Source organism: Tinamus guttatus, unplaced genomic scaffold (genome assembly GCF_059628265.1).
Source record: "Tinamus guttatus ecotype Peru unplaced genomic scaffold, ASM5962826v1 Tinamus_guttatus_pri_ptg000524l, whole genome shotgun sequence".
NCBI classification, from domain to species: Eukaryota; Metazoa; Chordata; class Aves; order Tinamiformes; family Tinamidae; genus Tinamus; species Tinamus guttatus.
The window spans coordinates 1,016,354-1,033,583 of record NW_028289058.1 but is presented as its reverse complement, the minus strand read 5'-3'; the positions used below and the strand labels follow the sequence as shown (position 1 = coordinate 1,033,583).

At 37.7% G+C, this 17,230-nt stretch overlaps 1 protein-coding gene across 1 annotated transcript in view; it reads left to right on the top strand.

Annotated features, from left to right (window-relative positions):
• Positions 1–16,732, top strand: part of OTOG (otogelin) — an 87,832-nt gene extending 71,100 nt beyond the window's left edge. The window contains 15 exon segments of the mRNA XM_088533854.1: positions 79–217; positions 1,933–2,127; positions 2,808–3,020; positions 3,581–3,685; positions 4,069–4,179; positions 5,376–5,477; positions 5,920–6,018; positions 6,800–6,840; positions 7,953–8,028; positions 8,679–8,857; positions 9,953–10,057; positions 10,464–10,583; positions 11,538–11,583; positions 15,910–15,989; positions 16,451–16,732. Coding sequence (XP_088389980.1) covers positions 79–217; positions 1,933–2,127; positions 2,808–3,020; positions 3,581–3,685; positions 4,069–4,179; positions 5,376–5,477; positions 5,920–6,018; positions 6,800–6,840; positions 7,953–8,028; positions 8,679–8,857; positions 9,953–10,057; positions 10,464–10,583; positions 11,538–11,583; positions 15,910–15,989; positions 16,451–16,651 — 1,812 coding nt within the window. The 3' untranslated portion in view covers positions 16,652–16,732.
• The last annotated feature ends 498 nt before the right edge of the window (positions 16,733–17,230 follow it).

The following is a 17,230-nucleotide window of genomic DNA, read 5'->3' as shown; positions in this document are numbered from 1 at the left end:
TATTTCCAAGGTTAATTTATTTCCAGTGTAGCAGGGTTTCTAAGAAAATGCAATATATATATTTTTTTACTTCGTTAGGTTCCACCTGAGCTATTCTGTGATATATGGGTTAAAGACACAGAGTACATCCAAAATCCATGCATCGCTCTAGCTGCCTACGTGGCAATGTGCAACAAATTTAATATTTGTATAGAATGGAGAAGCTCTGATTACTGCCGTGAGTATTCTGCATGTACACGTAACTTTAGCATTCAGGGAGACAAAGTTTTCTTTGCTGTTAAGGTGAGAATATCAGTGCTTAAGAAATCCCTGAATACCTTGAAAGTGATTATTGAGACAATGAATTCTCACCAGTTTGTATCATGCAGTTCAAAGCATATGCAAAAAATCAGTCTCTCTGTAGTCATTGCACAAATGGTAAGATAAAGTAATTTGTTCAGTATTCTACATCTAGCTTGTCATGCACTATATTGCGCAAGTCAGATCATCTCATTGCAATATGGTGGTTATTTTTTTTAGCCACTTTCCCCTGGCAAAGCCAGAGCACAGCAGAGTTGGTTGTGGGGAGGAGAAAGCCATGGAAGGAAAATTCTGTGATACTTCAGATTGGCCCCATGTGCAAAGTGGTGCTCCAGAAACCTGTGCCTTCATGTGGAGGAAGGATTAAGAAATGAGACCCTTTGAGATTAGACAAAAGTAAGGAGTAAAACCTGAGAGCTGGAGGATTCTGGCTGAACACATCTGCCTTACACCAAAGTGTAAGGCCAAACGGGGCCTCTAGTTGTCAGTAAGGCAAACACAAGATACATAGATTACTGCATCTCCTCATGTTGTCAGCGATATCCTTGGAAAAGTGATCCCCTTAGATTTGATCACGTAGAAGTCTGTAGTTTCATTGCTTGAGAAGTGAATGACCTATTGATGAAGTGTGATCCCCCCAAAGAAGAAAACTCCCTGTGCATAGAAGTTGTGCGTGTTTTCTTGGTTAGAGAACAAGAGTGCAAGCTTCATGCAGGCATGTGCTACTGTGCTGCCAAATAAAATCAACAGTCATGGAATTTAACATTCAAAACCAGTTAGCTCTCTTTATATTTGTTTTCTTCTATTTATATGTATTTTACTAAAAACTGTTGAAAAAGACAGTTCACAAAATATATCTGTAAATACAGTTACATATATAATCCATCCTAAAGGGACATAGTGCTCTTATTTTTATACTGCAGTGACCTCTGGCGGTGTATGCCCAAAAAGCAAAAACCATGAAGTCACTTCTATGTCTTCTGGTCACCAAGCCTTGACATTCTGTGAATGGTGACTTTAAAAGTGCAAACTCCTTTGATTATAGGATTATAATAGCTGTTTCTTATGGGTCAGTATGTTGTTCTTAGAAGCAAGGAACTGAATAACGTCAGCTTCCTCTCCCAATTGATCTTTAAAATCTAAACGTGAATTTTCTCATTCATCCCGTTTTTAATTATTCTAGGTAAAACAATACTGATTTAGCCTGTATATAGATCATTTAGTATTTGACAGTACTCTTCTGTAATTAATGTATTTTCTTTATCCACAGCAAAATATTCCAAATGTTTCAAAACACTGTATTGTTAATCAGTATAGTATTTGTAGATGTTTCTCAAAGTTGAATTAACTTGTGAATCCCGTTGCATAGTTTGATTTCTCTCCTGCCAAAAAGCAAACTGAAACCTGGTGAGAATGTTGCTATGGGAGGAAGAGAAGAGGAAATGTTTATGAAATTTCCTCTGTGCAATTCTTTGTGAATTTTTCAGGTAGAAAGTAATCAGTCTGTGTGTGTGTTTTAAGTTTGTAGATCATTAAGTTGGCAAGCACAAAAAGGTTTATGCCTTTGTTTGGGTGGTGCATCTTCATCTGATTGCAACTTCAGAATGATTGATGTGTTTATTTGTTTCCCAGCCTTTCTCTGTTCAGAAAACTTCTCCTATCAAGCCTGCATAGCTGCCTGTGCCGTTCCAAAGAGTTGTCAGGACAGCGAGGTGGCTTCCCTGGACTCCGACTCTTGCTCAGTGTTGACAGAAGGTTGTGTGTGTGCTGGGGGCACCATCCTTCACCGAGCTCACACGGCTCTATGTATTCCTGAAGAAAAATGTGGTATGCTTTGATATGTTCTTCTTTACTCTCTTCATGTGGATGGTCAGTTTCTTAATTACTGTTAAGTCCATTTCTGGGTTAGTGCTGTGTGGGTTCTGCATCTGTCATTCAACTAAAGACTCTGCAGGCCCAGTACACATTAACAGTACAAGTGAGCAAGAAGGAATGTCTTTGTGACATACTGTTTTGCTAACTTTTGTCAGCTGGAAGATGAATTTCAAAGTGTTTTGGTAACAATTACACATTCTGAACAATTATGTTTGAATTTCCTCCATTCTTGCTGTTGGCATTACAGTTTTTCCTATTCACACCCAATTGTGTACCAGTACTGAACAATAATAACACAAAAGATGCATTTATTATAAATCAGATCACATAAATCACCATAAATTAATAATGGTTTTGCCATGTGTGAAGTGAGAAGGCAACTTCTTTCACAAGCATTGTTTCAAAAACAAAAGATTGGATTGAGATTTTAAGTTATTGGTCTTGCAGTGGGGGCATGAAATGAAAAGGAGGATCATGATCCCAAGGAGGGTATGGGTTGTCTGAGGCTGATTTTTAGGAGTAGGCAATGATTTTAAAAACTGAGACTTTATCATTTGTAATTCCCCATGTGGTATGGGAGAAAAAGATGGTGAAAATTTGTTTTATTTCCGTCTTCTGTTGCCCTAATCTAGCTTGTACAGACAGCTCAGGAGCACCTCACGGAGTGGGTGAGATCTGGAAAACTTCTTTGAGTGGATGCTGCATGCAAAAATGTGCTGCCAGTGAGACCATTATTCCAGTGGAGTACAACTGCTCAGATAGCCCCTATTTGGGCTGTCAGCGATTTGCAGAAGTGGCCGTGCCTGTTCCTGGTGATGAGACGTGCTGTCCTCAGAAGATCTGCGGTGAGCATCCTTCCATAAATATGAACTGCGCCCACGGGACTGTGCAGATATCCTTTCCCTGTTGTTTGCTTTCCTGCTATGCATTTACACATTCTATTTTTAGAGTAAATGGAAGTGATCTTGTTTTGAATATATAGATTGTGCAGAAAGCACAAAAAAGCTTTCTATATCCTTACTTAGATTAAGAAAAAAAAGCTCTATATTCAAAAAAGAAGGTTGCAAGCAGTAGTCATGTTTTGAGCACTTGGAACCACATTATTGCAGTGAACTTTCCACAGGAAATATACTTTTTAAGGAGAATTTTCACCAGGACTCTAGATTATCTTTTGATAAAATTTGTGAAGATCCTGGTGAGTTCTGGACACTTCTGGACACTACATAGTCTCAGGGGTTTTTGACAATTTGTTGTGTTTTTTTGTATACATATTGTTGTTTGGAGATTTGGGATATTAAACTACAAATACTACTTGACACTTTTCTCCTTGACTTGGAAATGCCTGAAATAGTTTAGAAATTCTTTATATCTCTCTCCTTTTTTTTCCTTTCCCTTTTTGTAATAGTTTGCAATCGCAGCCTTTGTGAACCCCTAATCCCTGAGTGTGAGGGCTTGGAAAAGCTGGTCGCCTACTACAGTGAAGATTCCTGTTGTCCCAACTACACTTGTGGTATGTTTCATAAAAAGGTAGAAGGATTCACTGTGTAAAAGATGTTCAGGGAAACTAAATGGCTCAACTTTAGAGCAGAAAGATAGCAGGGTAAACATCAATGTTAATATGACCATTTACAAAATTTTCTTTCATCTGAAAACTCAGGGTTGGATTGCACCTCATTTTGTGCAGATACAGTAGTAAAGGAGCCTTGTGCTCCGAGATCAGGCAAGAATGTATCTTTGCTCTCTTGTGATACGGAGGAAAAGCTTTTATGAGATGCCTTGTAGTATTTCTCTACTTTGCACAGCCATTACTTAGGGATTTAGCATAAGGAAGGAGCAATGTTATACTTTGTCTAAAGAGTGATGTAAGAAATAAATGTCTTGTGCTTATTTCAGAATGTGATCCAGCAAAATGTGAACCAATGGAGCAGATTCCAACCTGTCAAGAGGATCAAACACTAATTGCTGCACGGGTGGAGAGTACCTGCTGTATATCCTATATTTGTGGTATGGTGCCCTGACTAGTTGAGACTATTAGTGTTTTCACATAATAAGGTGTGCACTAGTAGCTTACCATTTAAGGCTTCTTGTGTCCAGCTCTCCCAACTTAATAAGGCTCAGAAGCAGTAGTAAAATTGGCATGAAGTTCCCAAAGCACCGAAAGTGGCAGCAACCGTCAAGAGTCACACAATGACTTTGAGTGAATGAACTATACTCTTGGGTCATGTAATCAACCGCTGGTGGAGACCTTGGATGAGAGAGTTGAGGGCTGTTGAGAGGGTGTTCATGTACAGTGTGGGGTTGGCTGCATGAATAAGGTTATATATGCTCTTGCTCCCATATTCTGTGGTATTAGCCATGGCCCATCTTTCTTATAGTACGTCATAAATGAGAGTGTTAGGCAATTTTGTTCAGTTTTCTTGAGCTTTGGCCCTTAATGAGTTAATTCAGTAATAAAATTCTGCTCTTGACATTAACGTAGGAGTTCCTTTTGTTACCACATGGTTATTTTCTGCACACTAATTAATTTATAACATTATGCCCTATATATGTCCCTGAAATGGACTCTATTTTTGCACAACGATATCAGTGAATCGCAATCTTCTTGATTTGCTCTTTCGTGTGCAAAATATTCATACCTTAAATTAAAACTTGAAATACGCTGCTGTTCTTAACAGTGTTCTGGGAGTCAGTCTGGAAGATGAATGCCATGTGCTGCATTTGGCTCTTCGCTTTATCAGCACGGTATTCTTCTGTCTCTTTTTAGGCATCAGAAGTCTTTTGACTGACAATACTAGCATGTCCTTCTTGTTCTTTTGTTATGTGTTCAAGTGAGAGGATAGCACTGGAATCAAAGGAAATGCCCTTTACTGGGCATCCAAGATGCTCAAGTCCAGTCCAAAGGAGCATGCATGAAAAAAACCAGAATGATTCAACGGGAGAGAAAAAATGCAAAATGTGTCATAACAAAAGAAATGGAGAATGTTTGTTCCTGTTCTGACTCACAGTTAATATCTTCATTCTTTATAGCAGGGTAGGGGACAAAGAAAAGGCAAGTTGCACTGAAAATTAACGTTTCTGTCAGCTCTGCAGAATACTTCTGCTGTCTTTCATGTGCCTGTGGGAATCCTTTGGGCATGTGTTTCCTATGCAGCGGTAAAACCTCTTCCTGTGTTTTAGATTGAAATAATTGTTTTCTTCAGCATGTGGGGCTTGCTCTGATGAAATTCCCAAGTGTGAAGAAGGAGAAGTGCTTATGGTGGATGGCAACACTACAGAGAGATGTTGCCCTACATACCAGTGTAGTAAGTTTCACTTGATCTTGGTATTTTAAGTAACAGAGAATGCGTAAAACTTTGTAGCGTAGATGTTCAGTGTGAGAAACAGTGGATTAGGGACAAAGTTATAGTTATGCATATAAGCAAGTTCTCATCTGCAGTACAAAACATGTGCTCTTTCATTTTAAAACTTCATGTGCCTGAAACATCATGTGAATATCTGCATCATAGATACAAATGAATAATTTCAGGCCCCAAGTTCTGGAAATTGTTGCCTAGAGTGTACTGTACTGTACTGCACATGTCTGTTATCTACTGGCTAATAGTTAAATTTTGATCAGTTTCAAGTAAGATGCCCTGTAAAGGCATTTTTTATGAACAAGTCAGTTATTCAGTCTGGATTTGTGTTTCTGTGCCTCAGAATAATTTAAAAATTGTGCTGACTGAAGCTTCGTTTCCTTAATTTTAGTTTGTGAAATACATCGTTGTCCTGAATTCAAGTGCATGTTGGGCATGTCGTTGGTGGAGGTATGGAGCCCAGAGAAGTGCTGCCCATTTCGGACGTGTGGTAAAATGACAGATTTTCATTTTAGTTGCTTTAGACAATAAAACACTGCCAATAACTTTGACCCTTTGGTTTTAGGTCAGAAAAATTACTAAAGGCACGGACCCTAAGCTGTGCAAATGGTGATTTTGCTGCATGTATGAGACAAGGTTGGGCTTCTCTACCATAATGACCTGCTCATGAATAGATGATGGAATAAGAAGTGATCTCGTGATACTCATGGTCTTAATCTACCTCTTTTGTTTTTCTTCCTTCCCAAGGGTGATATGCTGCAGAATTAGCCTGTGGCAGTCCTCTCATAATTAAAAATTAAGGATTAGTAAACTATTCATGACTTTAAACAAAACAAAACAACCAGAGGTTCACAGGTCAGGAATCTGTGAGCTAAGATGGTAGCATATCACACAGCTCTCTGTGGTGCCTTAACCACAATTCTCCATTGCTTTCTATTGATTATAAAGATTGTCATCACCACAAAGGGACTAAGGGCTACAATGTTCGCATTTTTTCTACATCTTCAGGTAGAGTCCAGGTGATTAAATGCTGTAAATTGTTTGAATAGGTAAAGGCAAGGGTGGTCATGGAAGCTGATATTAAGAGTCAGGGTGAAGTAGAAGCTAAACATAATTCTGGACCCCCCAGATGGGAGTATTCCAAAAGCCAGTAGGGCTTCTTCAGTGATGAGTCGTAACTGTGGAGTTTCTGATTTCTCTCATGCTCTGTTTTAAGCAGCTGGCAGAATGACTTCCTAAACTATTATTTCTGTTACTGTGTTTTGTTTTAGAATGTGCATGTGAAACCATCCCCAAGCCTCAGTGCAAACTGGTATGGAACTCATCTTATTTGTCAGTATTCTTTTATTAATTTATTAATAATACTATTTATCAGTGTGATAAACTAATAGTTTTGCAGTGAAAAACAGAATGTAATGTGATGCTCTTTATTTTTAAAATACTTAGAATAAGTAATATCAGCTTTAATAATGTTTAAATTTCTTGCAGAATAGAAGGACTGCAAAATATTAACATTTCATTTATTTTTTAGGACCAAGTACTGTTCTGCAGTATATATGGAGTGGAATTTCTTTCACACAACTGTGGATAGAATTTTGTTCTTAAAATGTCAGAACTAAATGCTTAAAGTATCTGCATTTTGTTAATGCTATTTGCTATAGTGAATATGTTAACCTATATTATGCACTTATACCATAAACTAGGCAGCTTAAATTTTTTATTTCACTATGACTTGTTTAACATTTGGAAAACGCTTATTAGTTTTGTTTGGTTCAGCTCTCAATAAGTACTGTGTATGCTGTGAGTTTATTTTTGGTTATTGTATCCTGAAAATATCTTGCAATGGGAATAATCAAAAAATCAAAATTGGAACAAGAGGAAGGAATAGGAAATAATAACAGCACTCAGTTTGCTTAAAGGATTTTTAATCAGTACAGTTGAAAATGCTTTGCAAGCAAAGTAAGTATCTCATACATGAAAAAATGGGAAACAAAGAATAGGGTGTGCATACATATAGAACCAATTAAAAAGCAAAATTTAAAATTTGCATATTTTCTGTGCTACTGTGATACTGTTTACATCAAGTAAACAGAATAACAAATATGCTCCAATCTGTTTGGAGAATTCTTTGCACAGGCAAGCCATGGCATTTCACTATTGACCAGCCATAGGCTTTTCAGTCCTAAATAGCTCGTGGATTGACACCAATATTCCATTTCTGTGGTGTAAACAAACTCCTGTCTGGTCAGCACTGCTAAATCTAAATTGTATATCACTGTGAGTTATCAAAATGAATTCTAAAATAGGCTTGTAATGGCAACAGATGCAGCTAGTCCAGGCCTAAAGAAAAATTGTTAAAAAAAAATGCAGCTTACCAAACACTGTAATTTCACTTCTCTTTTTTTTCTGCTTTTATACACTTAGGGGCAGAAACTTCAGATAGATGAACAGTTTCAGAACAGTACAGAAAATATCTGTAACTGTGTTAAATACAAATGTGGTAAGTAGGAAAATAATTTAAAGAAATGTCCTTTCAAGTGCTGAGGTAGAATAGAAAGTATAAATCAGATGCTTGTGCTTCAAACGTGCAACTGAGAAGGAAAAAATTGACTAACGTAATTCACGAATAGTGTAAGGAAAAGCAATAAAAATAGGATCCCTCACTAAATATTTGATTGATTATAAACCATCCTTGTATGCTGTTTATTGCTGCAGCACGTGGTCTGGGCAGGCAGACAACCGGTAGAATTTGAATAAAGTTGGAAGGTGTTAACAGAGCAGACTGCACATTGCCGAGCTGGAGTGTGGACTCCAACAAGAAACTAAAACACTCCACGTTCAGATCAAAATTAGTTGCACTAACCCTTTACAATGACAGTCTGCATTGTCGTTTCCGTGGTTCTGCTAATAGAACATTATGATTTACTTATTAAGATTTCATGTGTAACTGTTTGCTCTAACTTTGGGTTTGTTGTGATCTTTAGAACTATTTTTAGTAACAGTTTATGTTTGAAAATCTGACGTAGAATTCTTGGAGAGGTACAGTAGCCTTTTCCACTCCCATTTAACAATTTGAAACTTTTTTTAAATTCAGTTATTCAGAAATTAAGCAGATTTTCCTGAACTTGCTGCTTTTGTGTTTTCTTGTAGTGAGAGACAAAGTTTGCCTGAGTAATGAGAGAGGTGTGCTGCTTCCTGGACAGAAAATTGTGGAACATGCTCCTGATGGCATTTGCCATGTTTCTTACTGTACAAATGTGATTGATGCCTCCACTAAGTACTACCAGATAAATACCTCCTCAATAGACTGTGCTGTCAAGTGCAAAGCAGTAAGAAATTCAGAATTTTAGTCTGATGGTCTCAGTAACATTTTTACTTATCTTTTCTGTGTTTAGGGAGTAGATTACAGTTGTGGAAACAGAGGAGAGTACCCTTAAGGGAATTACATAGGTCTCACCGCACTTCTAATTAAAGCTTATAAAAATCTCTTTCCTTTTAGTGCTTTTTCCCAAACATAAACAGTCTATTTATTTTATAGAATTTTTGCTCCTGTATAACAACTGTCCTAGACTGAGTGGGTGTTTCATTGAGTGATGTACTCTCCACATAAATTACCTATTCCCCCTCTGAAAGAGAAGTAGACCTGGCTGATCTCAGTTTCTCACAGTTGAAAGCAGGGAGGATTTTTGCATTAAGCTGACACAGAGACAGGTCGAGGGTCTGGGCAGATTCTTACTCACTGAGAGCAAAGAAGGATGCAAGAGTAGAAAGAGAAGATACAGCTGTGGTTTTTAAGGCAGCTAGTGCTGGGGTCCAGTGCTCAGCAGGCTTCCATACAGAGTCCAGTGATGATCCCTAAAGAACAAGCAGCATGCTGCCACTTCCCATCCCTCTATAGCTTTATTTGCAGTATGGGCAAATTGGTACAAATTCCTAGCAGACATTATGCCAGAGAAATGAGGAAAAGAAAGATATTTATAAATATGCAAATGACTATTAAATCAACAGATGAAATCTTGTCTTTGTAATTTACAAAGTGTGATATATTACTAGGGAAAAAGTTCCTGCTGGATTAGTTATGGATTATTTTTTCTAATTATGTATTTATTCAGTGTCTAATGTGTGAAAAGCCAACATTTCAGTGAGTGTTGAGTAAGCTGACAAATGTACATTCTGAAAATGGCAAAAAGACCAATTCACTTTCTCTGAGCTGGAACTTCTTCTCATTTACTGCAATTAAAGTTGAATGTATTGTGTAAATCTTCATGAATATACAGCACATGAAAATGTAATCTCTGCAGCTTTAATAGTTATTTGAAAACTATCCCTAAAAAACATACCTGAAAAAAACAGCCCATTACAGTAGCTAAGTGTGAAGGTGTAAATGGTATCATACAAGGTACTAACCTATTTGATTTTGGCAGAACCAAGTCTATGAGCCTCCGAAAGATTTAACAACTTGTTGTGGTAGCTGTAAGAATTTGTCTTGCCTCCACACTTTCAGCAATGGCACAGTTTCCAATTTTAAGGTAAGCTTATGAATCTTTTATTCCTTCAAAAATATCCAGAAGCAAACCAAACCTTAGTTAAATGGTCTGCACACACTGACATAGAAGTGAGAACTGCTTTGTTTGGCCAAATACTAAGAGCAGTTCTGCATTTACACGTTAATTTATCAGAGAGTTGATCACATCAATGTCCACAAAGCTTGAATTAGTTGATATATCCAAGAATTGTAGTCAAGCTGGCTATTTTAGAACTTACGTTTCTGTTTGTTGAGCTGTTCTTAAAAAACTGCATCTAGGTGCATATTCTGTTATTAACACTACCACTGATGGAGATGAGATTGTGTTAATCAGAATTGTGTAATGAATATTTGTAATATTGATTTTGCTAAGCTGTTAGTAATGATTTTGTTTTACAATTTTTAAACAGCCTGGTAGTATTTGGATTTCAAACTGCATCAGATATGAATGCACTAACACAGCAGTAGGACCAGTTTTAGTTGCATCTCCAGTCGGCTGCCCACCCTTTAATGAAACTGAATGTGTGAAGGTCAGTGCTGGTTGTATTGTGGTTACCATTATATGTGGTTGCTGCTGTTTATACTGCAGCCAGGATTTATGTTTGTGTGAAAAGCTTAACATTAACAGAAGATTTTGTTATCTCAGGAAGATAGAAATTATGAATTGCTACTGTGCCTGCATTTTTGTCCTGAACTTTGAAAGAGAAAAGCTATGTGTATATATGTGTAGTGTGCAACAGCACTCCCCAGTTACACAGCTGGAGAGACCACTTCGTACTCTCAGAACATACTTTCTCTTTCATGGAGGCTTCTAGTGTCAAATTTGTGCTCATGCAGCTATCCAAACTTGCATGCTTTTCTGGGTTGGACTTTTCCTTTCTATATGACTTTCTGTGTATAGCAATTCAGTTAATCATGATGGTCAAAAAAGACTAAAGAGAGAAAAAAGATTGAACATCAGGAAGATCCTACAGCAAGCCATAATGCTGTGGACTAGTTTTACAGGAAAAGTGATGCCCCCACTGGTTTCAATGTGTAAAGCTAAGCTAGAGTAGGTGTCAGTAAATGTATGGAGGGAGCAATATCATATAATCCTTTCTAACTCTACGCTTAGGTGGTGGGACATTTTCTTCAATGAATAGTGGTAACTAAGCAGGGAACAGTCCTGGAGGAAGTAGGTGGCTGCAATTTTCCCCGCAGATAACAACGGATTGGTCCCTCAGAGAGAACCCCAATCACACAGCTAGTGATGTTTAGTGGCGTTCAGGGACAACCACTTAGTACTCACTTGTGCTAAAACAGTGAAATTACCTCATTTTTAGCCAGACACTGATCCATACATTAGAGTGCTCTCTTTGCCTGAATAAACTTTCAGAAATGTCAAGGGAAAGTGCAGAGCTTTATCTGGTAGATATTTCTAACAGTGCAGATATATGGGAATTCATGCTTTTTCCTCTTTTTTTTTTTTTTTCCCTCTTGGCCAGGTTGGAGGCTATGTTGTACCATTTCTAGAAGGGTGCTGTAAAACATGTAAGTAATTAATGAAACTTTGTGACTTGAGAGATGTCCTTTTAATCCGTTGTTATATTAGAAATAAGATTGATTCTTTCTTCCATGAAAGCTTTATTCTAATCTTGCTTTAAAATATCAAAGGATGTGCTTTTTCCAGTGTTATTCAAGTGAACAGCAGCCATGTGAAGCTGGTGGAGTTAAACTAGAAAAAAGTGGTTCAACACTGAAGGATTTATTACACTGAACCAATTGTGGCTCTGTTAAATTCTGCTGGGATTACTATTTGACTATGCATCCTTTAAAATTGTCCCAATGTATGCTGGAAACAAGGGGGCTAAAATTAACATTTCATTCTAAATTAATTCTACGTTAATCCTCCAAGAAAACTGACGATTCCTTTTTAGCTCAAATATTAATTAACTTTTTTTTTCACAGTGTTAATTATGCTGCTTATATTTCTTTTGCCACATTTTTAGCTAGGTTATCACACCAGTTTCTTAACAACCTGGTACATGGCTGAAAGCATTTTGTCTGATTTGATGAAGAGCTTAGCTTGAGGCAACATCTAACCTGAAGAATTTAAGTTCAACTATACCTATAGTTGGCAATGTTATATGCAATTGAAAAGACAGTATCATAGTATCCTAAAAAGAGTACAGATAGCTTACATGATCTGCATAAGCAGGTGGAACAGCAATTTCAGAGCTAAAGATATTGGGTGCAGGATGGCAATTGAGAGTCTGGGTGAGTTTCTGAGGCTGCTTGTTAAGGCACCATGTGCAGTGGTCCTGCACTGAGGTATGTTAACACCTGGGAAGTACCTTTTTGTTTTATTCATTATGTGCCACACTTATGGCACATAATGCCATATGATTAGTCTGCTTTTTCCCTAATTCTGATCCTGTAGGAGAGTGGTAGTGTTTCTGTTTTACTTCCATAGACTTGGGTTTCAAACACTTGTTCCCAGTTCTGTAGCCCATGCTCTGTAGATTCTTGTTAGTCCTTGAGATTTTCATAATCCATATTTGACATTACCCTTAAATTACCCTTAGCAGCCACATAATCTACTCTCTAAACAGACCGTTGAGGCCATTAAAATCCAGCTTCTCTATTAAAATTAAAGCTCCTTTTCATCAAGGTAGAAGATCTTGCTCTTGCACTTAGAGAAATCTCAAAACCACACCCTTAAGTAATATAGACAAAGCAGTGATGCTTATGTGGGGCATGCATCACAAAATAAATGTAAGTCCAATGACTTCCGAGTTTGCCATGTGCAAGTAGAGACACGTAGCTGATTTCACACCTGTTTATAGGCCACAGCACACTCCCAGGAGCCACCCCGCTCAATCTGCCATGAGGGCAGATGAGTCAATTTTAAGTGCATGAGACATTTTATGAGAAAGGCTATCTGCTTGTTGTTTTCTTTTGAAGCACTTTATCATTAGAAAACATTGTGATTTTTGTTTTCAATTTGAAATGGTATTTAAAGATAACGTCCTTAGTGCAAGCCCAGCAGGTTCCATCCAAACTTAGAGGAATTTGCAAAGCTACTCAGAGGAATTGACAATTTATTGCTTGCAGCCACAGAGACCAACTTAAATCTAGGATATCAGGTTCTCTTAGTTATACCAATGTAGATCAGGAATAACTTTTTTGGTGCAGAACATTTAGTGCAGAACCAGTTAAAGAGAAAGTAATTGGTCCACATTCTGACCCAACATCCTAAGCAATATGTTTGATTTCTTCCAGTTTTGATATTATGCTCAGCAATGCAAGTAATACACAGACATTTTAGGTTGAATATTCTCCAAAAATATATTGGAATCTGCTAACTATAAAACATTTCATATTGGTAGGGAGTCCTGTGTAACGTGTACTCTGCTCAATATGTAATATTTTTACCAGGTTCTACAGAGTCAGTGTTCCTTCCATTCCCAGTTAGCCCAGTCGCTCCTACAGCCCATGTTCACTGTAACACAGGTACATTTTCCTGGAAATCAGCAGGATCAACCCAAGCAGCATCATTGTTGATTTGCAGCAATGTACTCCTCGATAGGAGCTGCAGGCCTCACCTCCTCCCGTTATGCCAAAAGCTGCAGTGTAGCATCCACGACCCCTTGTTGGGAAGGGCTCACAGTCTGGGGTTGTCTCGTTTCTCCTCTGCGCTGTGCGTTGGGCAGTGCGTTGTTGTTGGCCAACAATGTCCTGCTGGTAGCAACCCCCCGCGTAGTCTTTAGCTTGCTGCATGTGCCAGATTGCTGTGTTTAAGACATGAGCTAATCCCACTGCGTTCACGGTGCTGTAGAGCATAGAAACTAATGGCCCTGCTTGCTAAAGCTTATTAGATAAATAACATTTTGCAAATAACGTGTTACATAGTTTTGGTTTCAGTAGCATGTATAAGAAGTAGTTTGTTTCTTTCTCTGCTGTAGTGAGGACAGTGTACTGAAAGCAACAAACGCATGTTTATTCTGTGGAAGTTGGAGATCATCTTTGTTCTTTTTTATAGAGCACAAAAAGTTTTGGAGTTGTTGCATGAGTGCAATCCTTTGTGCCATCCATTCATATTGACAGAAATATATATTTCTGTATATATTTGTGTCTATATTTGTGTAAGATAAATGATGTTGAGTGAACTTTACATCACTGAATGGTTATAACACAGAGGTCAGTTTTACTGGAGTATGGAGATACTGACATCACTGTCATTTAAATGACAAGAATCTTATGAGTCAACTCAAACACTAACCAATGTTTTTCGATTGTGTGAAAAATAATCTCTTTACAATGTGAGGCGAGTAAAATGCTTGTATGTTTGTAAGGCTGTTCATGACAAAGTATAACTGTTTGCAGAGTTTGTTAAAAGCCTCTGGATATTAAAGTACATGCATGCAAATACATTATTTTCTTGTGAGACGTGATATGCTTTCATGGTAGCCCAGATGAAGTCATAGTCACAGCTGCACTGAATTCCCCATCCCACATTCCACAAAAAATTTAGTAAAAGAAGAAAAGACAGTGAAAAAGACTGGCACTATGAGAAACATGGAGCAATGGTGAGTAGTTTGTTTTCCAAAGCACTTTATTTTTTTCTTTGTTTCTCTATTCACTCTTTCCCTGAGCAAATGTAATTCAATGATATTCAACAAGAAGTTAGCTTTTTCTGATTGTAGATTTTTGTTTGCTCCTTAGAGGATTCATGCCTGTCCTTTTCTCTTCATATTCAGGAAATCTCTGCTCTTTGTGGCCAGTAGCTGATTTTCTTTAATTAAAAAACAAAACAAAACCAAAAAACCTCTCTTTGACGAGAGGCACTGCCAGGCTTGTCAGTGATTAGAGCGTGGAACTGCACATTGGGTGTCAAGAAGTGTTAAACCCTTGCCACAATTCAGTATGTAGATCTTGGTCAATCCAATGAGATTTCCACTGTCCTTGCTTTTCTGGAGCTAACAGTGTTCACCTTTCCTGGACATCTTTGGATTTTGTGGGGCTGAAAGAAAAGGCAATTGTGTAAGCGCAGAGTTGTGTGGGACTGTATCATGCTGTTTAAAATCCGCTGTGAAACTGTGGGAGCTATCATAAAGGAATGGACTTTGGTTTTTCTTATAGATCTTCAATCTGATGTGGTTTCTTCAGCATAAAGAGGATCATCGTAAGAAGATACTGAACCTTCTGACCTCTAAGAACTGAACCCCAGACTGCACTTTGTCTCTTTTCCTCAAATGTACAGAATTTTGCCATTGAATTAAGCTTAACCACTTTAATTTCTTTTTATTATTTATTTTTAATTCTTTTATTTCATCCATATACCTTGAACATATTTTTGTGAGGAAAAGTATGGAAATAATGCTGATGAAATGCAAATAAAAATTTAATCTGCTCATTGTGTTCTTTTTCCTCTTTATTAAACACATATAAAAATGCAAGGTCCTCCTGAGCCTTCATGTTGTTAAAGCGTTTGGTAAAATTTTACTTAATCCAGTGGAATGCAATTGTTGCTGCTAATGGTTGTTACAGCAGCTTCATAGAAAATGCATTTAATGCATTACTAACAAGCCTTCTCCATGGAGTGGTTGACTATTTTCATATAATTTTCTCAAGGATAGAGTGAATTTATTCGTAAAACAGTTCTGAATGAAGAATAAACTTGTTAGAATCATTTCATATGCATGATCATATGCATGACACAGATATCTTAAGTGCAGCATGTAATTTTTGTCACTTTGTCAGAGAAATATTGTGTATGCTGTGATGTATTCCATGCTCTTGATTCTATAAAACATTGAGGAGCGTTTCTGTGTCTGACATTTGAGCTGATACGTTTCAATCAATCCCACTTTGCAGGTAAGGAAGATGGAAAATTCTGTAAAAAGGTGGCTGTCAGGATGACCATCCGCAAAAATGACTGCAGAAGTAACACACCAGTAAGTAAACACCAATGATAATTTCTTTTAATAGAGGGGGAAAAATTAAGAAAAGTAAAAAACAAGGAAAAAAACATGTTACTATTGTCTGCATTTCTCTGTCTCTGTCGGAGGGGCAGAGATTTCTGAGTTTCATAGAGTTGCTTTAATGTTGCCCTACACTCAGAACTCTTCTCAAATAATAACAAAGTGAGGATAAAATTTCTGTTGTAGCTGAAATGCACAAGGAAATCATCTTTAATCACAATAAGATAAAATTAAGACCTATCTGGGCAACATACTTGAGAATTTATTGCTCAGGGACAGTGAGATTTCACGAGGCGCTAGGATAAATGCCTCGCACTTCCACATTGCGTTGCAGTTGGATTTGGGAGCCCCATTTCTCTGGGCCTCCTTGAGAGCTCCTCGCTTTATTTTAGAACTGACTGCACTTGCTCATTATTCTTCATGTCTGTTACCAGGTGAACATTGTTTCGTGTGACGGAAAATGTCCGTCCGCCAGCATTTATAACTACAACATCAACACGTACGCGCGATTCTGCAAATGCTGCCGGGAGCTCGGGCTGCAGAGGAGAACTGTGCAGCTGTTCTGCACGAGCAATTCCACCTGGGTCACCTACTCCATCCAAGAACCAACAGACTGTTCTTGCCAGTGGTCTTAAACAACACAAAAGGAGGGGAAAAAAACAGCAGGCCCAGCTATTCACCAGCATAAGATATTTTGAATACTTTATCCCTGAAAAGTAAAATATGTAATCCACGTCATGTTAAATGGTGAAGGAACAACTACTTTTTTTGGACTTTTCTAAATTTTCACAGAATGCCTTTGCATCATTTGTTTTGTGAGCTGTCTTTGTGTTCATTTCACAGGGATCATTTTAAGAGATCTTGTGATATGTGCCAACTTAAAAGATGAAGTGATTACTTTAGAGGCACCTCAAGAGGAAGAAAACCTCCTATTTTATTCTGGAAGGTCGACCCCCACTGCGTCAGACACCCGTTCCTATTTTAAATCACTGATCCACAGACTTATCCAGTCTGATATTTGGAGTTTTTTGCAATACTGTACATACATTCACTGCCTTTTGAGAAAAAAATGTGAGGAGATTTTTCACTTTAAATCGTATTCACAGTGTAAAGTAGAGTGTCTGTGAGAAGTTACATTACAGATCCTTTGACTGGGGAAACATTGCTGGTAACTGTATGGAATTTTCCCTGGTAATAATTTCAATTTTTCTAGC